A 24,657-nucleotide genomic window follows, 5' to 3' on the forward strand; every position below is an offset into this window, starting at 1 on the left:
TTTGAAAAAATGGAACAATAAGTCAGATATTCTAGTATCAGTCAGAATAATACTCTTGGTATGTTGTAAATGCATTATCACTATGAAAGATTTCACTAGTGGGTTTGGACCTAATGAGTCTTTATATAAAAGCAAGGTCTTTGTCTTGAAAGTGTAGGTTTTGGATTCTTGGGAAAAAATGAACTAGTTGTTTATATTGTCCAGGATATTGGTAAGGAGAGCAAAGATTTGAAAAATATTTCAAAAATTTAAGGGGAGTGGAAGACAGGAAGTTTTTTTTTCTAATACATGTGTCTATTATGCTATACAGTTTATGTAAAAATATGTGCTGGAGCATCAGTGTTATAAGAAGAATAAAATAACTGAGGCATGAATATTTTTTCAGATGAAGATTAGACTAAACAATTCAGGAAATCCTTTCTGCTAGTGTCAGGTCTGGTTAAAGGAAAGGGTATGTGGAGACCAGTGGGAAATAATCTGAAAGCAGCAACTAAGAGAATGAGGATTTTTAGGTTCCATCTTTGGACTGGAGCAAGTCCTTAGATAGTCTCAAGTACGAGACAACCTGTGTTTTCTCAATGGACCTTGAAGGGAATGCATAGCTCTCTTAGTAGATTTGTTTGACTGGGAGAATGGAATCTTACTTTGTTCATATAAAAGGGTATTCAGCAGCAAATGTTAATGCAAAAGTTCCTAACGGTTAAGCTTCAAGAAAATAATAGAAAGTTAATCTCAGTAGTTAATGCGAAGGAGACATTGTGACTGAGGACAACTAGGAGTGTTAAAAGACGAGGTTGTGGCACGTACATAGTGCTGCAAACGTAGTTCTGCCTACTAAATAGACAGCAGATTTATGGAAGTAGAGCATACAGGGTAAAAGCTGAGGCCAAGAGCAGGCACAAGGGAATACAGTTTGTTGAAGACAAAAGAGATACTGAGTCAAGAGAGGAATTAGTGGAAATGGAGTTTGAGATTACTTCTTTTGTCCAGAGGAAACTTTTAAAACATGTCCATGAAAAGCCAAACCACACATTCATCTAATCAATACAGGCTGAGGAGATGAACAATGTGAAATCATTGCCCATGTAGAAAGACACATGCAGTTCTAAATGCAGCTGTGAACTTGGAAGCAAACACTGAAGCTGGAAGGAAAAAAAAAAAAGTGAGTAGGAGTCAGGGAAAGAGTAGAAGTTGTGCTTTCTAGTTGAAGCACCAGGAGATTCATTCTTAACTAACACCTAACTTACTTGAGCAGCTAAACTAGTTTTTAGTTCTGGATGAGGCTTAAAGAGAGCTACATTCCTTTTCTTTTTAACCAAACAAATATATGACATAACAGCTCTACAGGCTGTAATAGCTGGGTTCACACAGTGGGTGCTCAGATTCCTATCTGTACCATCCAGTGTTCTCACCTGAGTAACTGTACCATTTCATGGGAGTTATTTCCTTGGTAGCTGTGGATATCAAGACCAGAACCTAGCAAAATTAAGCTACTATGTTTCCCTTAAACGTAAATTTTGTTATTAAAATACATTTTTTACAAAAAAGTAATGACTTTTTAAAATCAATTTAAAATTCCTCTGTAGTCTTATGTTCAGGATCTGTAATGATTAACTGCTGTCAAAATTACTATCAGATTGAAAACTACTTAGTGTTCTTCTTGCTATCATTTTTGACAGTTATATTCAGAAAATAATCCAACAATTTTGTTAAGCCCTCTAAATTATTCTTGAGTTTATTTTAAATATTATTACCAATTGACATTTTAAAATACTTTCAAGATCCTGCAAGTGAATTATACAGGTACTTACTTAATATCCAATATCATGATTCTTGCGTCACTTCTAAATATTGGCAACAGTAATATTTAGCTGAATATTCAGCTTTTATAGGGAAAGCTGAAAAACAAAAACACTCCACATGCAGGCAGTCTACAAGACACTAATATTGCCTCTCTTACCTTACTGTCTTGGAAGAATGGCAATCCCCTTTCTTATGAAAAAGACTAGTGCCCATCACCGTGAAAATAGCACTGGTCACTTGTTCTCAGCCCATTGATTTCCATTTCCATTATTGATGACCCAAATTTTAAAGTGAGGAGTAAGTGATGTGGTAAACTCTGCACATCATGTTTAGTCATGCCCTTGGAAACTGTCATAAATAGTTTCTTAATCAAATGCCTATTACGAGAAGATACTAGGGAGTACTGAACTTATCTTTGCAGACAGTCACAGACATATTTAGAGTTGTAAGCAGGCACAAGATGGTTTTAGGATGTTTTGAAAGGAAACTTTGGTAGCAATTTAATTGAAAGTGTTAAAGGCTGTAGACTCTTCTGTTGCACAACTCAAGATACAACATACCTGAAGAATAAGCTTAACATTGAATGCTAATCTCATAAAAAGATATGTGTTCATAGCTAACAAAATATTTCATCCGTCTTATCTTTGATAAAATGTCTTAATTATGGAGTACAATTAATCCATCTGCTAAAGCAAGACTCATTCCTTTATTTCTTTATTCTTTTTATTCTATTTCTTTCTGTTTCTTTTTAAAGTTTTAAAACAGCCATTTCTCTAAAAGCACAAAACAGGCGCTTTTTTTGTTATTTTACAAGAGTTTTATCACTTGGATATATTTTCATTTTGACTGCCTTTGTTTGTATGTAGACAGGCTATTGTGTTACATGGTTTGGGCTGATATTAGCTGGCAGAAAGAGAAGTCAGTCTTGGCAAACCATGATTTTTATGTAAGAGAATCTGTGAGCTCTATCTTTGTGGTGTAGCTGGACTCTCATAGCCTAAAAGAAAACTAGAATCTAAAAGCAAGCACGTCTGTCCCCTTATAATTGTAAGGATCATACATTTTGAGTTTAAGGATAAGGATTTACTGGTGAACCCTGAGGAATGGTACTAACTGCTTTATTGGTTTGCTGTGTTTTAGCTACAAGGCAAGTTATGGGCCCTCTCTGCCTGCCTATCACTGGGCTTATACTCAAAGGGCTTTTTTGGAAACTGGCTATTTGCCCTCCAGCTATGTGATGGTTTAATCAGTAGCTAGTGGCAGGAGAGATTCCTCCATGCGATTCAAGCTACGGAGGGATGATCAGGTGGGGGCCCAGATTCAGAACAGCCATCACAGCATGGGCTACCTAGGAGCTGCAAAAACCAGCTGAGAAAGTGAGTAAGCGCACATGTGATTAGTGTATGCTGACATTTTGTGCTGTTCCAGTCATGCCACTAGCAAGTTACCTGGCTTGAGGATATTTCAATTGTATCTTTAAAAATTGCACTATACCCCTCAGCCCTGTCCATCCGTTACTACCATCCACACTTCCATGGAAAGGTACGGAGTGTCCGGTGCTCACCATTCCTCTCAGCCACTCGGTGAAAAGAGAGCACTTTGCTGCAGTGGTTTCCTGGTGTGTTTTTATGATTCTTCTCTGCCCCGTCTGTTGGATTGGACACGGGCTGTTTGCTGCTGCTTTCTGAACCCAGCGCCTCTGTTCACACCAGACTTCAAGGACCATCTTTCCTCTAGGATTAATTATTCAAAATTTATATGCTCCCTCCATTGCTTAGCTGAAAACTTTAACATGGGCAAGTGTTCTATTTGCACTGGCTTTAGGCTATGAACTAAGGAGGACAAAGAAATAGAGAACAGAGAAATTGAGAGTTTGGATCAACATTTTTAGAAATTATTATTGTTTCCTCGTGCATACTGGATGGGGTTTTGTTCAGTTGATATCCTAGGGTGCTGCTCAGATAAACTTCCAGTCTTAAGTGTGTAGGTAAACGTTGTGTAGGCAACATACCTGAAAGAAAACAATAGATAGAGGCAAATACGCTTTCTCCATTCACAGCAGTTTTGAGTGTATTTGAGCGTGCTTGAGTGTGTTTAGAGCTCCTTTGCTCGTAGAATTATTCACGCTTGCAAGAAATGCAAGTTCCTTTCCTGCTTATTACATTCACTGCATGAAGACTGCTTTGGAGCAGGGAACAAGTCTATGTTCTGTGCAAAGGGATGTTGAGAACAATCAGAATTACTGCAAAAGTAATGTATTAAAATGTCATATTGGTGTGAGACACAAAGGGAATGAATCTTATTAATAACTTGTGTTGTAACTTGTTTTTCCCCTGCTGACTCCTCTCCTCTTACTCTCCACGGACAGATGTCACCTCATGTCCTTGTAACTTTTTGTCTCATTTCTGGACACTTCTTCATCAGTCTGGTATTTTTATTTTTGGGGGGAAAGTAGACTAGCTTGGCCTCACATAAATGTCTTAAATTGTAAGGAATTTATTTTTTTGCCTTCCAGTAGGCTGTAGACCCTCGGCTGGTAGACCCTCAGCTGTAGACAGGAAAAGAAGTCAGATGGGACATAAATTATGCCTAAACATCACACAAATGTGGTCAAAGAAGTAGAATTTGAGTGATGAGATGAAAGATGTAGGATGGACATTCAATTTTAAATGTTAAGGTGTGATTCAAGGATGTTTTCAAATTTCAGTGTGTAGCTTAAACATGAAGTTTTTATGATTTATTCTGCCATCAGTCCCTCCTCACAGAATGATGAGATGATGCAACTTGAGAGCCACTTGCAAGCAACTAGTTAGATTCAATTAAGAGTATCAAATTAGGGAAATTTGTGATATCAAATGCTTAACAATGAGCTTCTGGACAGCCACTCCCTTTCACTGTGTCTCACTGCCTAAAACACTGGCATTTGAGTTACTTTAAAGCTGCTTTTGAAATTTTGAGAGAGCAGTTTAAAAACAGCTATGTATTAGGTCTTCTGTAGCAAAATACAGAGTTTAAAGTTGAATTTCAGTCTCTGCAACTGCAAAGTAACTGGGCTCATAATATTGTAGTTACTTTGGTTTGTATTTCTGTAACCAAGATTGGAATGTGGCCTTTACCCCACTGAACTGATATTATCGTCCTAAAAGTTTGGAAGCCACAAGTCTGGGATGTGAACAATAGCCTAGCACATGTGTACACATACTTTGCCCCTCAGAATCTCTTGCTTTTTGTTTATTTCTTTCCCCAAAGGAGAAGTTTTAATTTTGTTTTTTAGTAGGCTATACAGTTTTTCCTCTGAACAATCTCAATTAAATTGTCTGTAATCAAGAGGAATGTTTCCAATCAGTTACTACAGCCGTGTGCTTGTATTTCAGATTATTCACAGTCTGTAGGAGTTGTATAATGAAGACTTTAATGACTGAACAGAACACATACTGAAATGGATGCAAGCATGCCGCCTCTTATTTTGGAGGGCTGGATGTCCATTATGCATAATATTCCATATGAAGTTAGCACCTAGAAGAGGGGAGAAAAGTGTGCTTTAGACTGAGAGAATGGAAAAAATGCTCACATTTCCTTTGCACTGATTTTCAGCATCCGCAAGGAGATTCAAATGCATCACTCACTCTTTCCAAAGACCTTCCCATTTTATTGCAGTCACTAATTAAAAGTTGCCCAGTCTTTCTATATAACACTGATAATCACCATCACAAATTGTATGTCACAAATTATATGAAACCGCTCCTGTACATTTGTATGCAAATTCTGTAACCTGTGACAGCTAAAGTGTTTCATGTCTTGTACTGCATATTAGCAACTTAGATGTTTGCAAACTACTCTATTTCTTTTTTTCTTGAAAAGTGCATCAACTAATCTATGTTGCCAATATAATATGGGACAGAAAGGAAAAACCTGTAATATTGAAATATACTCTGTTAAATTTACCATAAAATATGTACTTTTCTGCTCTTGCTAGAAGTTTATATGAAGAAGTGCTGTATTGTTTTCTCTGTCCCCATTAGGTAGGTTTTGTCAGATCCTAAGTAACGATGTCATAGTGCTTTAAAAGTAAAGACAAACATTCACATATGTGATACCTACTTATAATTTTATGATTACACTGATGACCTCAGATCTCACTGAGTAGAAATGTCCTACTTGGTTCTTTGAAGATTTTTGTTTTGGTTTTTTTTTTCTTTTTTACCTGCAGTATATGACACAGTTTGCCTATCAGATAGAGCCTCTGGTATTGATAGTAATCTCTCCTGATCTTTAGCAATGGCAGGTCTTTTTATATTTTGAGGATTGAGATAGTTGCGTACTGAATCTTTTACCTCTGTCGTTTCTTCTTTTCCCCTTTCTCCTAGCTTGTTCCCCCACCACTTCTCTCCGTCTCTTCTACATACACATTTTTGCCTTCCTACTTACTGCTGACTAGGGCTAAAACACTAGTCATCGAGTGAAACTGAGCTTGAAAGTGCTGTATTTCTCAGCTTATAATAGGAGAAAAACAACTAAATTGTGCTGAACCGCTTTTGCTCTGCATTGCGGAGCAAAAAATTGACACCATGTGTCAAATGCATTCATACATGATCTGTAGCTGCTCCGTCTTCACTTGGTGCCTGGTGTCCTGCAACAGTCTGTAAATGATTTGCATGATCGGGGTGTTATGTTTTGCAGGAGGCCAGCACTACTTAACCCATTTTTTCTGTGTGTGTGTGTGTGTGTGTGTGTGTGTGGTGGGTCTGCTATGTATTCCTGTCCACCTGCAAAACTTAACACTGCAGCCCATCAAAGTATTTATAGACTCTCACAGTGGAACAGGCAGCAGAGGATCCACCACACATGCACACTGAGGGAAATGCTATTATATGCTGCTGCTGCGTGGAAGGCTTAAATGCCACTCCCACGTGAATTTGTTAGTACTATCACGTTGATCCAAAGCTTTCTGAAACCAGAGGAAAGACTTGCCACAGCTTCACTCGACTTCAGCCTAATCTTAGATTTTCAGCAGCTTGCAGTGCTGGTTGTCAGAGGAGAAAGCAAGTCTCCTGTGCCTCCAGAGCATTTCACTTTTCCTATATTGATACATATTGATAGTAAGAAACATTTTTTCCTTCCCCCTAAAAACCCATATGGTGTGTTTTACAAGGTTACCAGAGTGACACCTCATAGGGCCTGTAGGTAGTACAGTAACATATATTAACATGAATACATTTCATGTTATAGTCTTACTTAGTAACATACTGTATTAAGTAGACCACCTCTAAGAAACCTCAAACACATAATATACTTTTGCAGACAACCACATCTGTTAAATGGCTTATTTCTGCCAGTATTTTTGTACCGGTCCCATACAGGTGGCAGAATTGGTTGCTAGCTCAAGCATTAGGTAGCTTTTTGAACAACTTAGAGGGAAAAATGGTTGACAGACGGTTGTGCTATCACTACTGGCATACTCACGCTTGCCAAGAGCTTAGATCAGATAGTGGTAAGTGCTGAATGAAAACTCTTGCTTAAGCTGCAAGGACTGAATGTGCTGAAAATGCTCTTTATAACAAACTCTTCAGACAATTTTTGGTCCAGGAATTTTTATTTATTATTGAATATGATCATGCTAACAATTTTTCTTGCAGGGGAAAAAAAAAAGACAACAACAAGGAAATATAAAGCCTAGGTCTGCAGGTGACAGAGGCATTGGCACAGAGGTCATGTCCGTTCCAAACACCGTTTGTCTATTTTATGTAAAAAGAACAAACTTGGAGTAAAACTTAGAACAGAGCTTTCACTTGCTCCCCAGGCATCTGGACTAGCGCCTAGGCTGGAGTCATGTCATCTTTCTTTTGTGATACAGTGACTGTACGTAGAATGGGTATTCCTCCACAGGAATTTTAACCCAAATGCAAAAAAAAGTGTGAGCTGGGGGGTGGATTAACCACCTCACACAAAGAAGGGAACTGAACCCTGGTCACCTACATGTTGCAGAACATGTAGATAATGAAGCTGTTTTAAAACTGCTGATTTAAGGAAATTCTGACTATTCTGTTCATACTAGAGAAAGGAATTAATCCTGTTTGGGTTTTTGTTTGTGCTGTTTTGTTGGGTTAAAGAGCAATGTTTACCGTCAGTTTAAAATCTGTGAATCTTAGGTGAAAAGATACATGCAATAGCATTAGGGACATAATCCTTACAGACTCCCGGAGATCTAAAATACTTGTCAGTCCCCAGTGTATCCACACAGTCATTTTAAATGTTGATGGCTCTCCATTTTTTTATGACAAACTATAAGAGGCATGGTTGAGCAATGGTACAGGAGAGAGAGATACAGTACCGTATCACATATTTATGCACAATTTATCCGAGTTTGGGTTGACTGTAGCATGGATGTACAACTGTTTAACCGCAGGGTACTAACTCAGATCTATCAGAGTTCATTAACTAAGAGGTCTGCTAGGCACCATTAGCTCAGTGACAATTTGGTTCTTCCAGTGCCACTCATCTCTCTTCTCAATCCTTATTGCACCCCTAGTATCTAGATTTCTAAATTATTTCTATTTTGAGGAGTATCCACTAATGAAGAATTGATTGTGTTTTCTTAGTTCAGAAAGGAAGTAAGGCTGTGGATACAGAGGTTTAATTGTGAACCTGCTGGAGTAATTTTGAACCCAGCTACCTATCTGAACTCAAATGCTACCTTAATTATTTCTGTATTACTTGAAAGGAAACCTAAAAATATTCAGAGAAATAGTTTTCTTATCTTTTAGAACGATCTGCATAGCTGTCTTCTTATTGAGGTAAATTGCTGCATTGATATTATGTATGAGATGTCACTTATCAATAGATCCTTTGGCACATGGATTCAAAAATGTGATGTGGAAGCATTTTAAGAAGAAAGGAGACTTCAGATTAATTTGTACTGTTACAGAAATGGAGGTTGCTTTAATATGTAGATGCATGCCACTACATATCTGTAGGAAATATGTAGGAAAAAATGCTTCTTCATGAATCTACCAGAGAATTTCTCCTGGTGAGATTAAACACCAAACCATGTTATATGATTGATTTCTAGTAGTGGAAGAACCTCAGTCCCTCTTCAGATCATCTTTTTAAATGAAAAATATTAATTGAAGAAGAAAATTTCAAGTATTGAGGTTTTTGAGGCTAGATTCTCTACTCAGTTTCTCTGAGTGAAAATCATAGAATCATAGAATCATTGAGGTTGGAAAAGACCTCTAAGATCATCAAGTCCAACCATTGACCCAACACCACCACCCACTAAACCATGTCCCTAAGTGCCTCATCTACTCGTCTTTTAAATACCTCCAGGGATGGGGACTCCACCACTTCCCTGGGCAGCCTGGTGCAATGTTTAACCACTCTTTCAGTAAAGAAATTTTTCCTTACATCCAATCTAAACCTCCCCTGGCGCAACTTGAGGCCGTTTCCTCTCGTCCTATCGCTTGTTACTTGGGAGAAGAGACCGACACCCACCTCGCTACAACCTCCTTTCAGGTAGTTGTAGAGAGCGATGAGGTCTCCCCTCAGCCTCCTTTTCTCCAGGCTAAACAACCCCAGTTCCCTCAGCCGCTCCTCATAAGACTTGTTCTCCAGACCCCTCACCAGCCTCGTTGCCCTTCTCTGGACACGCTCCAGCACCTCGACGTCCTTCTTGTAGTGAGGGGCCCAAAACTGAACACAGTATTCGAGGTGCGGCCTCACCAGTGCCGAGTACAGGGGCACGATCACTCCCCTACTCCTGCTGGCCACACTATTTCTGATACAGGCCAGGATGTCATTGGCCTTCTTGGCCGCCTGGGCACACTGCCGGCTCATGTTCAGCCGGCTGTCGACCAGCACCCCCAGGACCTTTTCCAACAGGCAGCTTTCCAGGTAAAATAAATAAAACACTGTGAGTTTTGGAGGCACCCGGTATAGCCTTAGTATAAACTGCAGCTCCTCATACTACTGCCAGCGTAGTCTTTTGCAAGATGCTTGCCAGAACACAGACTATTTCAGCCCTTTTCTCTTCCACTCGTGCCTTGTGGTGTGCCTGGTGTGCACCCAAGCCCACCCTGCGAAAAGGAGCAGTGGGCATGCTCCATCATGCGGTCCTTCTGCTGGCTCCAGCCTTTTTCCGTAAGGTGGCAGGAATGTGCAGTACAGGACAAGTGCTGTCTTGCAGTGTGGTTCGTCCCTCTTTCCTTCTCTGTTTTGGTGGGAAAGGTGTCTGTAGAGCAGTTAATCTTTCTTTAAATAACTGTGTTTATGTGGTAGCTACATGGGATTTGTGCCTCATTCTGGGGGGATTATTTGATCGTTGTTCTATGTATTCTTGATGCATTTGGGTAGGGAGAGAAAGGCACAACTGTCACTTCCCAGCGATACTTAGGCTAAATCTATACTGGTAAGTAAAACAGGACAGGGATGGTTCTCTTGTCCTAGGGCTAAAAGGCACAGCATGCCTCATGTCCATATGGCTAAGTTCTCATTTTCCCAAAAGAGGGTGGCCTCATTCAGACTGTTCCTTGGGAGCAGTCCCTGGCCTGCGCTGTCCCCTGAACCATGCCCAGCCATTGTCTGGGAACATGTTAGCTGGCAGGAGCCAAAACTGTGCCAGGGAGCGGGCTTACAACGGAACAGCAAGGGCAGGGGCATGCCAGTGCGCCAGCACATGCCCTGGCCCTCTTTCCGTTCCTGGTACAAACGTAACCGTATTTAATATTGATGTTCCCTAAGTTTAGCAGCATCTTTAAATCATGTTTTCAGGTTTCCCATCAGCCATATAATCTGGGCTAACATTATAGTTCTATTCATTTTTAAAAACTGTATTAAATGGAAAGTGAAATAATATTACAGCAAAACAGAGTGCAAATAATGGAACACAGCTGTTCTATTCTTTTGGAGGGATGCAGTAAAAGGCAGAGGTAGTACCTACAGAGGCATTTTTTTTTTTTTTGAGCTAAAAAGGGTAGTATGTGTTTTTCAAGCTATGCTTAAACTGAACTGGTACATATGTAAATTGAAATGCATGTATGTGAAGTTCCAGCTGAGGGGGGGCGGAGAAATCCTAAACAGATTGAAGCAAGGAAATGAATCGTTAGTGGAATGTCAGTAAATATTCAGATATCCTCACAGTTTCTTAAATAAATGCACATTTGTAAAATATCAGAATGCATATTCCAAACACAGCTTTAACTCTGTCCCTGTACCCATTCCCAGTCTTATTCTGCAGACCAGAAAACCCCTACAGTCAGTAACTACATCAAATAAATTCTGAGTATGAGTTACAACCATCACACAATACGGTTAAGTTGGAATATTTTCGCTATTTAATAACAGACAAAGTGGATATTTTATTTTGGAATCAAAGTGCTGTTATGTGGATTTATGGTTATAAGGTTGGCAGTGTTTCTGAGTACTTTCTTTTCCAAAGTACATAAATATAAAGTGGTAAAAGTTTTGTTTTTAGCTTATAAATGTAGTTAATCATCTGTTCAAACAATAAAAAATTCTATTTATTAATGGCCAAGAAATGTTAGGGGTTTTTTCTTTTTTACAAGAGACTCATTTAAGTCAACTGGATGAAATGAATAGACAGTGAATATCACAATGGTTTAGAGGGGATCATAGCACACCAGTCAATCATGTGGAACTTCAGTCATTAATCCATTAAAGTCGTTACTGCCTCTGAGTCTTATTTAAAGGTCACAGTCTTTTTTAAGGATTTCGTTGATGAGGGAAAGATCCATGTGTTTGATCCATCCAGCGCGTGCACTCACTGACTAGCGTGCTGAAGTACGTTCTCTGCTTGGAGTCTGCAACGCTGAGCAGTGGGTGGGCAATAACGTGCGAGAGCTCTTGTGGGCTACATGAGGATTTGTATTGATCGTTCTGTTCTTACATCCTGTTTTTTATCGTGGTTACAATATATGCAAACACGTCAGGCAATTAGACATGTGAGGACCTGGTTCTGCTTGATTATTTGACTTCCTGCAACTAATAATGAGATTTTTGAAAGATTTAGTGCTATGCCATTGAATATAAAAGAGAATCGGAGGCCTGTATGTGCAATGGAGTTAGGTGTGGTAGATTAAATTTGTCCTGGCATCCTTATTGAAGCCTCCCTGTAGGCACTATCAGCTGTAATCAGCACTGTTGCCAGAAATAACATTGTAGTGTCAGAAACATGGGTGTTTTAAGGGTATAGCCGGGGGGACTTGAAGTGTTCACTTATTTGTTTAGCTTTAAATTAATAAAGACCCACAAGATTCTTTTTCTTTCCTGGGTTGTTGTTGAATTCTGTCATTTAATTTCTTTTTAATAGTCTTCATAAAACTGCTGGCATCCAAATTACCTACTTAGGAAAAAGCTAAGTATCATTGTGGCACATTGAAAATATCCGCTTGTGTGCACAGTAGTGGCCTAAAATGAAATAAATTCCCAGCAGGAATCAGAGGAAAGGACAGAATACTTAAGATATAACTTAACTGTTGTGTCAGTCAGCGTTATGCCTAGACTTTCAACAATGTGTTCTCTTTCAGTTGCTAAAATTTCTTTTTCTGTTCTCTTTTTCTTGATAATAAGGGCTAGAAATGATCAACAAAAGTTATAAATTATGCACAGGCTGTGACCATCGGATACTACAATAATGATTCCTTAGCATAAGAGCAAGTTTTGATTCTCAGAAAGATACAGGATATACAATGATTTTGAAATTCCTGGAAGTTTTTTGCATCATTTACTACCTCTTTCCAGTAAGACTGTGGCTGTGAGAATAAAGCAAGTTAAAATCGCCACGTACTTGACCTTTGTGTCACTGATTTCTCCTGCACTCAGGGGCTGGCTCGTAGGCCCAGGTGCTGGACGCTGTTTAATGAGTGAGGTGACCCTGAGATCAGACTGGGACAGTGTTACCGGGAAGGAGCAACAGCATAAATCTAAAAATTAGTAGTCTGTATGATAAATACTTTAAAGGATCGCCCTGTTGAAAGCTTCAGTACATGCTTCATGATGTCATTTAACCATCAACTGTAACTTAACAAAATTAAGAATATATTTTCTATTACATTTGTTATCTTATTTAAGATAATATATATTCACTTAAAGCACACACTTCTGGTTATTTCCAAAAAACAGACTTACAAGGACCACCCCTGAATAGGGGCCAATCCTGTCTGACAGTTCATTGTTCCTGCCATTGTATTGATTGATTCTAAGAAAGACAGAGACCAATAGGTTTCCTGAATAGTTATAATGATAGTATTGATAATCAGATTATTAGAAGTGAAGTAATTGTAAAGCTTGCAAATGCATTTTAATTTGTGCTGCTTACTTTTTGTGTTTCTTCTTTTGCACAAATTGCAATTCACCAGTCGATTTCAGTGTGGTTTATAGACCACTTCTGCATGCAGGTTTCTGTACACATTACTGTGCCGCGTTGCTTGTGTAACAAATACTACTCAAAATTTTTTGCATGTCTTTCTTTCAGAACATGGAAATTAGCACTAGAGCCTTAGGTTTAGCTTTAGAAAAAGATTTTTTCAGTCTAAAGGAGTCTTATGGTGTCACTTTCAGTCTCTCCTGTGAAAGTTAAAGTTCTTTCTCTTGCTTCCTTTTATGTTCAAAAACTTAAATAATTTATTACTGCAGAGGAATGTGTACTGAATCCAGTAACCAACAGAGGATGTGGAAAGATTTATTGGGAGAAACAGTAAGAGCATTCCTGGCCAGGTGTATTTTTTTTCTTTTTTGTGAAATGGAGAAAAAAAATACACACCTCCAGCCAGCTTCAGATATGGCTGGAAGCCCTCTTGGAAAACAGTGTCTGTAATTCTGAAGTGCTTCTCGAGACAAACTGAACAAAAAGCGATGAGGGGCGCAAAGAGATTGGTACTGCTGAATATCAAGAAATGTGTTGCTAGATCTTGAAAGTGACTGCAGTGTTTGCCATCTGAGTGGGTGTATGCACATGACTTCCGCTCTCCTTGTACATTATACAGCAATTTATACCCATGGGAAATGAGGGAGGGAAACCCCTACCAAACTGGGAGTAGTGGCTTCCGAGTTCCTCTGTGCACCCTCGGTCCATGACAAAAGGTACTGGAGGAGCAGGACCTGAGCACGCTTCTGCACTCCTTGCTTAACTGAATGGGAAGTGTCACTCAGTAAACAGCAAGACACAGCTGTGGTGAACATTTTTACTCTAAGACAATTTTTTTAGACCGCTAGTAAATAATTTTACTGTATATTAGAATACATAACATGAATTTGTGAGGACTGTAATCTTTTGGGGGGTTACAAATTGTAATAGCTTACTTATTTGATCATTTTTAGGATAAAAATCTAGTCATGTGCAAATATCATTTTTCCAGGAATGATAAAAGAATCAGGTATAAACTATTTCTAATTCTATCCATTTACCTCTCTAGCATTTTTCCTGTCATTTACATAAAGCAAAAAGTTAATAAGAGCATTATAAAATACAATGCTACATATTTTAGAGTGTTCCAGGGATACTTTTCCCCTATCAGTTTTTCCTTCAACCCCGACTTCTTAGTCTCCAGCTCCCCTCTGTGCTAGTTGAACAGGTAGGTCCCCTCAGCAGTAGCCTTATTCCTTAAAAAGCAGTGATTAACATTATGTTTTGTGTAAGTTGTTGAAACCATTTCCTCTTTCTCCATTAATCCAAGTGTCTTAAACACGTCATCTACAAATTATTCCTTGATGCAGCATCTTAGAAAAGTAGCGGTGACAAGATATAGAATCAAACTTCTCCATCTGCCTGCCCCAGGGCAGGAAGCTGTACCTGCATCCCATTTTACATGTATGCGGGTCTCATGTCACAGGACCCCAATGATGGCGTTACCTTGACCTGTCCAATAATCTGTTCCATTGTATACCAGTCCTTACTGTTAAAACACTTCCCTGACTTCTTATGTCCCAGTTTAAGTTCCCTTAAGCCTATTGCTTCCAGTTTTATCCATTGTGGATACGGGAAACAGCTCTTGCTTTCTCTCTGTAGCTCCCCTTCTGTATTTGAAACTCTTCTAGATTCTCCCCAGAGTTTTCTAGACCTTTCTTTTTCTCTGTTGCTTCACAGAAATTATTCCCTCCTCTTTCTCTCTCCAGGGATGTGTCTGTGCCTGGCTACACCTATTGATATTTTCCCAGTGCGCAAATGAAAACGTTACTGGTAGCAAGAGGCCAACCTTTTATAGTCAATACAATTAAGAAAACTTGGCAAGTAGACAAAGGACTCTTTCAAATGTGAGCTGGAGTGCTCAGTTAGAAGCACGGAATCAAAGTCTCTTTTTATTACTTCTTCCTGTGTTGGTCTCTATACTTGCCTATCAAAACCAGACTACTTTTTAAAGTTATTTGATACAAAGATCAGCCTAAACTACTGAAGTCCCAATGCTTAAATGCCTTTGTGAGTTTAAGTAGTTTGTAGACTACAGATGGGATTCGGTAGGTGCTTAAAGTTATAGGTCTTTAACTATGCTACTCAATTAAATCCTCAGTTTTCTTCCAGTGTTTTCAAACCCAAAATTTTGACTGGCTTTTAGATTTTAAAAATCTGTTAGGAAGCAAGTGACAGAATCAAGCTTCTGTTTTGGTGGTCTCTGGATAGATGGCATTAATTCTAGCAGTTAAAATATATTCCTTTTTAAAAAAATAACTTTGTTTTTCAAATCATCATGGAAAATGGATATTACTGTGAAATTGTGTTTCCTTAAAATATAAGTTTTAGAAGTTGTTCTTCTAATAAGTGCAAATAATTTTTTTTATTTTTTTCAACAATCATATGGTAATTTTGCATACTTGAAAATTGATTTTAAATATTTACTTTTTCCACTTTTGTTAACATATTGTTTCCCCCGCTCCTTTTTTTTTTTTCTTCTTCCCCAGGACCATTTGCTGCTTCAGGAGACAGTAAATTCTGCTGCTGCTCTTATCATGGCATTAATAAAGGACAGAAACCCGGAGCTGACTGGGCAGCTGTTGGTAGCATAAGACCATAAATCATGTGTAGCTTTTGGAAATGTTTCTTTTTCATCATCCATTCACCAAAGGTCTTGAATCATTTTACCCTTTGATGAAAACTCTGGATTTATGACATTTACTATTAAGATCTTTTAAGAAGATATTTTTGATACTTAAAATGCAAGTCTGATGTTATGTATAAAGTGTAAAATGAAATACAAATCATTCTGAGGTACACTAGGTACATACTGTGAGGAACGATACTGAAATGTTTTTGTGAGGTACTGATCATTTAAAAAGGTGCACAGAGGACACCAAAGTATTCAGTCTTCATGCAGAATTGTCTTTAACCATGCATGTGTGTTGTACTCTAGGGCTGCATGAAAGAAATCTGATTTAAGATAAAATAATACTAAAGCACAGCTCTTGTTCTTTATATGAAATTATTTAAAAATTGCTGCTATACCTCTTAGTGAATGTAGAGTTCATTACACAGTGTAGCCTTCCTGACATCAACAGAAACGCACATTGCAAGAAGTATTTGAAGGGTCAGGTCCCCGTCCTCCATGTAATGAAGGTAACCTTGAGACAAAGAAAAGATGCGCGTGGGGGCAATGAGGTGCTAAACCCCAGTTTTCCAGACGCGGTATGCTCTGGCTGTAGCACTCCTTAGTGCTACACTTCTTCCAGTACCCACGCGCCATCATTTTGAAGTAGCTCGAATAGCTCCTCTGGGTACTGTATTACACATACTCTTTGTGCATGTACGTATATGCATGTAGGTCCGTATGCATGTTTAAAGGAAGAGTTAAGACCGAAAAAAATGTTTTGCAACCCACTCTGTAGGTAATGGAGAAATAGGAAGATTCTGTTAGCTCATCTACAAGAATCCATTATTCATCTCTTGCTGGTTAGCATGTGTATGTATTAAATAGTAGTGAAGAGAACTGAGTGTTATGAGTTCAAATATATGCTACGTTGATATTCCAGTGTGGAAAGTTGGGACAGGAAGGTAAAATGGTGAATGGTTATTATGTGGAGTATCTCCAGGTATCAGAACCACTAAGAGCAGTACAAGAAGAGGACAGTCCCTGAAAACACCGGTCCCTCCCTATCCATCAGACTCGGGAATTCCAGCTTTCCTGCAACTTGTGAAGGGGCTAGGTTCATGTCTTACCTACCTGCCGTGATTGGAGTAAGGTCTTAGAGAAGTATCCCCACCAGAAGTGTCCAGTGAGCCCCCCATTCAGTCTGTCCTGAGGGAGTGCACTGTCAGTTCAGCAAGTTTCCCTCTGAAACCAGCATTCCTTACTCCCACCATGTTCCACTCCCTCTGTTGCTCAGACAAAACTTAGGATAGCATGATCCAGGCTCGGCCCCCTTCCCCTTCCTCTTTCCTTTCACCTGACTATCTATATCTCTATTTTAAATCCCTTTTAGAAGCTGGTGTTGATCCCAAACTTCCTTCATTATGCGATAAAATAGAGAGTTGTTAGCTGACTGTTCTATAACCAAAGCACACATTTTCTTCCACACAGAAGTCATCCTAAGACAACTAACAAAGTTCTCGAGTATCATCCGCGTTCTTCTTCGCTTCTCTCTCCTCTCTACATTGATTAATAATTTGTCCTTTTCTGACATTGTACAACATAAGCATTCATATTAGCTCTCTGTATGGGTATACAATAGGCATATTTTATTCATATATATAGTCATGCCTGTTCATATGCAGAGTATGCAAATAAATGAGGAACTGCAGAATTTATTATTGGTATTCATAATTTAACAGGACAGCTTTCACAAATAAATTTTCTGAATTCACTTTTACATTAATGAATTTGATGAAGGAATTAGTCTCACGGGCTTTTAAAAGACATGATGAAAGATGTCTCTTTGACTGTATTTTGTGACTCTCTTTCACTTGAAGACTGGAATACAGTCCATGATGTGTTTTCCCCACATAATAATAAGCAAGTGAATTTAGAAAATCCTTTATGTTTTCCATCCACTCTAATTTATACATTGTGATACTGCCTTAGCATTGGATTGTGTGTAACTTATCATTTGCTTAAACAAAACCTTTTACTGTGTGGGGTTGTTTTACTTACCTCATTCTCTTACAAAGATTTCAATCCAATTAAAAATGTTACTGCAATGAACAGCTGTAATGAAAAATTATATTATGGTTGTTTATGGACTTATTTGGAAAAGAGAACAGACAGTGCACAAGAAAAAGTTTCAGGTCATCAAACATACTTAGTACTAGTCTTAAACGGAAGATAGTAAGCTTTATTAATGTACTGTTAATCATTGCATTATGGATTTTTTTATCTTTAACAATCTTTTAAAATAATCTACAAACACTGAAAAATCTATTTTGCTGGAAGCAAATACGCCAACAACAGAACTACTAAAACAGATCACAAAATACTAGAACTGCAGTAAAAAAAAAAAAAAGAAACTGGACTGTGATTAATGCTATTGTGTATCCAAACCAAATTTAAATGGTCTTTTGGATGATTGTTAATACTTACAATGGGAATAAAGATATAAAATTAAATTAAGAAACTAGTTGATTGTTTTTTGTCTGTGCATATCTTCTCACAAATAGCAATATACATGAGAAACTTGGCAGCCTTTTGTACACACATGCTGTTTTGAATTTAACTAGTGAATCAGTCACCACCCATATTGCTTTGAACATTTGGACAGAGGTAACAGAGTAAATAAAAGTTCAGACTCTGCCAGCCTTGCTTACCTTACTCCTCAAGCACTCTAATTAGTATTCCTTGGGTAGTGTTCATCAGAAAAGAGAATACAGAATATGGCCCTAGAAATGCTTTTCATAACTGCAAAGTTGAAAGAATTAGATTTGTATATTGAAACCAATCCACTTGATGCAAACTCTGAAAATTAAATTACTTCATTTGTCTTAGATCAGTTGGCAGAAGAATTTCTAGGTAAAATCTTTTTTTCTTTAGCTTTCAGGCTCCCTAGCTTGAGAAAGATGGTTTGATGGCCCTCTAAAAAAGGCTGAAAGAATGAAAAGGTTAGAAGGTGGTGGAATTAAAAACAAAACCGAAAAAACCCAAGACCAAACCAAAAAGCAAAGAGAAACAAGGTGAGAAGTGACCCTACTGTAATCAGTGGCATAACTCTAGTTGACTGTAAAAATATCACAATGAAGCTTTTAGCTCATCTTGGTAACTGATGTAGGCTGTAGAACAAAAAGTGTGTCTGGATGCCTTAAAGCTTTTGGTGGATTCAGATTTGTGTTTCTATGTGACACCAGAGCCTCATCATCTCCACAATGCTGTTCTAGGTGCCATCCAAACAGAAGCTTCCAAAGACACGTAAGGTTCCCGATTACTGCTTGGCACTTTCCGATCATACAGCAACTTCTCCTGTCTGTAGGTCACTCCACCAGAGAAGGGTCATAGTTTGTTTGCTCTGTTCTTCTTGTCTCGGACACTTGCTACTGGTCACTGGTTTTTGTTGAGGTTTTATTTCTGAAGAAAAGCATGTTTGCTTCCAGATACACAAAAGCATTTATTATCTCACATCTCCCTCCTCTTCATCCATAACCTCGATCCGCAAAATGCTAGTTCATCTTGTCAAGCATCCACCAAGATGTGCAGACAATGTGTGTTTCCCTTTTTTCCTGTTAAGGAAGGTTTTGGTGTTCAGGAATAGGCTCATGTTAACCTTGTTCCCGCAGGAGCCAGACTTCTGGGCAAGAGCTACCTTTGGCCTGGCCCAGTGTGACTGCTCTGATGACTGGGACATATAAATGGCTGGTAGTTGTAAAAACTGTGTGTTACGGGATGAATTGAGCCCTTCAGAGTATTAGTAGTGCCTCGACCTTACTTTTTTTAAGATTTCTGATTATTCTCTCTGGTCCGTATGACAGATGCACCAGTCTTATTCCTGTCTGACTGGAAAAAAAGAGTATTTAGTTATTAGGTTGATTAATTCAGATGCATAGTTTACTAGATGGTAGATTTTTCTCTTTGTGTAGGTAGTGAAAGAATGGTATTCAGAGGAATTTCCTCGTGTGATTCAAAGATCACTTATTAAAACAGCAACTAATTCTCACTGAAACAGGGAGAACTGCTGAGACTTGTAAAAAGAGTATCTTTAAGGGCTCCCATTGGGAAAATCTGTTATGAAATATTAAGATATAAATATATATCTTATCTGTATCTGATAGAAATATATAATTGTGATATAAAAAGTTCAACGATAACTACATTATTTAAAGCCGATCTTGAAGAGCTGAATTCTGAGAAACTAGGAAACTGCTTTCATTATTCCTGCCCAACTCAATCAATCCAATCTTTTGCACCCGGTTTTGAATAATTTGTAATGGCACCCAGTTCGATGACTAATGCCCCGCTCTGGGTGTCTACAGTAAGATACCGAGGCAAAGTATCAAAATGGGTTCAAATCCGTGTGCCCCCAATGCCTGCCTTTTCAACTTCAGACTGGTAAGTTTTTATGATGTCTGTCTCCCGCGGCCCATTCCTCAGCCTGGTTGTTTACCACAATTCAGTGTGTCTTGTGCTTCTGGCAAGCACCAAGGGAAAGAAGCAGTCACTGGCACTGCATTTTTCCTGGTGTAAGTTGATTTTGATTGACAGGGCTGTAAAGCAGTTGTCAAATATACATTTTGCTTGGTTATTTCTTCCAGGAATACTCAATTAGTTTTGAGGTCTGAAAACCACAGTTTCAGTGCCTGTGCTGAGGAAACAGTCCCAACTGTGAAAATATGTTTATGATAGAATATACTCGGCTTGCATACACCAACCCGGGGAGCAAAGTGGCATTTCTTAATCTATTTATTCCCAAGTCAATTTTAAGTATGCTTTTCAATCTTTAGATTGAAATGGATCTTGTCCTTCATCCTGCACATATTCCTGTCTCAGAAACTGAAATTATAATTCAGTTAAAATGCCACAACACTGAATGGTAACACAGTTACAAAGATAAATGAGAGAGTAAGAGAAACATGAAATTTCAGGTTTCCTTTCCATTTCAGCCATTCCTGTCTTCTCCCGCACTCTTCTCCCATCCTTTCCCCTACTTCTGTTACTTGTTCTTTCTCTCCCTATTTGTCACTCCCTTTCCATTCCTCCCAGCCCACCATCGTCGAAGGAGACGATCCCCCCCCTCTCTTCCCCTGCAAGCCAGGCCGTGGTCTGGCATCAGAAACTCTTCCTCGCTCCTGGATCGAGAACTGAGGCGTTCGGGCTTTGGCACCTCCGCGCTGCTCACAGCTGGGACCGAGAACAGATGTCACTTCCGCTGCCAGCTGCAGGCAGATGAGCAGCAGCTGCCCGAAGGGACAGACCTCCTGCATGGCAGCTGCTGGGCTGACACTGAATGCCGCTTATTAGCTGGAGTCAAGCTGCAAGCAGAGCCATCCCACTGAAGGGGAAATAATCCGCTCCAAGGTCAGGCCCCCGCCTTCCCCCCGCTTCAGTAGCCGAACTTGAGTTTGTAAAGTCAGCACCCAGTCAAGGAGCCAGATTTGCAAGTCTATCAGAATCGCAGCAACAACAAAAAGCGAAAGAAAAGAAAAGAAGCCAAATCCAGGTACGGCTTGCAGTCCTGGCGACTGGAAAAAGTGTGTTTTCAGTTACTAACCAGTGGCTTTGCCAGGAGTTGCTCAGAGACAAAAACCGAGGAACCCCACGATGCTGTGTTACGCAGTTCCTTTCCACAGCAGAGACACAGTCTGATTCAAGCCCCATTGAAGTCAACGGGACTGAAAGTTCCTTGCAGTGCGCTCAAGAATGCTTGGCATCTCCTCCCTCCGGCCATCTTCAGCTAACTCCCACATAACCATACTGGTTATGCTGGGGTTTCGTTGTTGTTGTTGTTGTTGTTGTTGTTGTTGTTGTTGTTGTTGTTGTTGTTGTTGTTGTTGTTGTTGTTGTTGTTGTTATTGTGCTGCAGTTTTAAGTGTGTCTTTATGCTGTGCTCAACTCCCTTGCCATTTGGTGGGGGAACATTATGGTCTTGATTAATGCCAACTATATTCTGGAGTTTAGTTGTGACTCCAGCTTAAGCACCCACAGGCCTATGGTACGTGGGGTTATAGGGGCACTTCTAAAGGGCAATTCAGAGTTTAAAAATCTCTCTTTGAAGACTCACTCTGAATCCAGTGACAGCACAGTAAGCCTAAAAGGATGATTTTGTGCTTGGTTTAAGCTAGTCTGCAGGACTAGAAAAAGTCTTCGCCTCTTCTGGACAGTGTTTTGTCCCTCTTTCCTGCACGCCAGCGTTGAGGGTTGTGCTGCTGTGTAGCAAGTCAGTTGAGGAAGCTGAAAAACTAACCCTGCAAGAAGTGATTAGCTTTCACCAGGTGGGATGACTTTGGGGGAGGACGTACGTCGCGATTCCTGTTTGCAAAGGGATGTGCCGGGAGCATGTAGGGCTGCAGCAATACAGGCAGAGATCAGCCTAAACTGCCACTCAACCTGCACCCTTGGGGCACTGTTTTTTTAACTTTGCAGTCTCGGGTCCTGCCTGTGTTGAGGGCGAGGTGAATATTTGTTATTCTAACACTGTTATGCCCCTTCTGCAGACAAGGGCGTATACACAGGTGAAGCACGGGAGGGTCAGCCGCAGTATGTGGCTCCTCTGTTTGGCTGTCATGTGCAGGCTTTGTAAGCAGTGAAGTAAGCCCTGGTTGTGTGTTGTGACATGCAAGCCTCTCTGAAAATGATACATTTGAAAATGCTCAGAGGTGAACTGCATTCCAGACCGGTAGGTCAGGATAAGGAAAGGAAGGAAGGAAACGAAGTGTCTCTCACCCCTTCTGGGAGTGGCTGCTAGCAGCAGATCAAAGAAGTACTCTTATGATGGATATTTCAAGAAAAGCTGCAAAATGCCCTGAGTGCACAGCACAAAAGGTGTATTGCTTCTCCTTGTTGTTTTTTTTTTCCCCCTTCTTTTTCTTTAAAGCAATTGGCTTCACTGACTTTGGTATTTAATCCTGCACCTTTGTGTAGGCAGCGCCACAGAAATCGAAGGTGCAGGATTTGTCCAAAGCTTTGCAACAGCGGAGCATGGTTACTTACAGTGTAAGAGCGGGCATTACAGTGGCAGCAATGCACCCTCTGGTGGTGTCCATCAACATGTTATCAAAAATCGTTCCCAAGTTAACTAAAGACAAGCACTGCCGATGGTAGAGGGAGAGCCAACATTTTGCTCACCGCCTTCGCTGATTCCCAGCAGTGACAACCTGCGGTACTGAGATGGGCTGAAAAAATACTGAGTGTGGTAGGCTCTACAGCCATCGGCCCCACATCAGCCCCGATGACTACAAAGTGAATAACAAAGATGCGACTAGCTTAAAGAGGAGGCTGGAAAACACGCTTAGCATGTGGGTTAATGGAAAAATGGGGACTCATGCTAATCAGGTTGTGTGGGTGGAAGATGGCAAAGGGTTTGTTACCGGCTGGGACTGCTTCTGCCAACACGTACCTGCCTCAGGCTGGATTCTTGGTAGCGGTTTTTGCAGACCTTTTTCGTTCCTCTGAAAACACACCCTGAGTAAGATCTGTTTCAGATTCCCGGAAAACCCTAAAACACAGCCCAAATGGGCAAGTTCTGGACAATTCTGTGTTCAAATTACAAATCTTCAACTGCTTTTTTGAATGATAATTTATACTTTAGTAAAAATCTCAACTCTTTTTTTTTTTTTTTTTGAATCTTAAACCCAATTTGATGAAAGCCCTATAAGCATCAGGAAAGTTTTAGAAAATAGCTGCATTGCACTATGCTGGATGTGGTCAGTAACTCTAGTGTGTAATAATGAATGGCTGGGGGTGTTCAAAGTGGCATTAAGTGGGTAACAGGTAAACATCAGCTCATCCTACATTAGCAGTCTTGCATGCAAATTTAAAAAAAAAAAGATTTTGAGTGTGAAGTAAAATGGGAAATAAAATCTCAGTGAGAAGTGACATCCATTAGATTCAGTGAGGATGACAGAATGATTTCTAGTCTGTGATTATCATAAAGAAATATCCTCTAGAACAAATCTGATAATTTATGTTCTTTAGGTTTGTATTTTTCCCCAAGAAAGCAATCATATGGATCCTCAGAGGATCTTTCAGGACTAAAATGCGATATTGTAAATACTCAGTGTGGAAGAAATCAAAATTGTAGAAAATTATGTTGCAAGTAATAATGCCTTGTAAATAAAACACTGTGCTCTTCAGTAGCTCTTTCGTGCCCTCTGCAGTTAAAATGCTGTTTTGTGTCTGTGCAGTCAAATTGTGTTTTCCCTGGTTGTGGAATGTAGTACCGAGGGTTAATGAAAAACTGCAGAGCAGTAAATACTGCTGGAAATTTTTTTGGGTTGCCTGTAGGCTAGGCTGTGGCTTTTATTACTCACTCACATCTAGAAAGCATTGCAGTAAAGCAGATGACCCTGTGCTTTCACAGCAGTACCGCTTATAGCAAGAGTTGAGAGCCCAGAAGTAGAGAGAGGTACACTCCTGTATGATATCTTTGCTGGTGCACACTAGGCTTCACTACATGCATGCAACCATCTCTACGCAGGTTTGGATTTTCATGCATTTTTGCTGTCAGGTAGAAGTTATGTACAGATGACCTTATGAACTACTTTAAAACAATAGTGAGTTTCATAATTACATGTAACTTTTTTTTCATCACTTTCAGAGAGTGCTTATCACATTTATGCATAGAAACATATGAAGCGATTCATCCTACTCAAACCAGTTATAAAAACAGGTGAGAAAAAGTGTCTTACTTCAATTGATTGTACCTCAATTACATTCAACTAATTTCAAATAGATGTCTAACTTTTGGACATATAAAATTTTATCTAGTGAATCATAC

The 24,657-nt window shown here is 39.4% G+C and overlaps 1 protein-coding gene across 3 annotated transcripts in view; it reads left to right on the forward strand.

Annotated features, from left to right (window-relative positions):
* Window positions 1-24,526, forward strand: part of CRPPA (CDP-L-ribitol pyrophosphorylase A) — a 133,871-nt gene extending 109,345 nt beyond the window's left edge. For 2 of the 3 annotated variants that reach the window (XM_076331397.1, XM_076331399.1), the window contains one exon: window positions 15,712-18,344. In XM_076331397.1, the coding sequence (XP_076187512.1) occupies window positions 15,712-15,816 (105 nt within the window). In that variant the 3' untranslated portion in view covers window positions 15,817-18,344. Of the gene's footprint in view, window positions 1-15,711; window positions 18,345-24,477 lie in introns of those variants that run through there. The other variant, XM_076331398.1, reaches the window with a different exon arrangement.
* Window positions 24,527-24,657: the final 131 nt, after the last annotated feature.

The sequence above is a fragment of the Aptenodytes patagonicus genome, chromosome 2 (genome assembly GCF_965638725.1).
Source record: "Aptenodytes patagonicus chromosome 2, bAptPat1.pri.cur, whole genome shotgun sequence".
Taxonomy (NCBI): domain Eukaryota; kingdom Metazoa; phylum Chordata; class Aves; order Sphenisciformes; family Spheniscidae; genus Aptenodytes; species Aptenodytes patagonicus.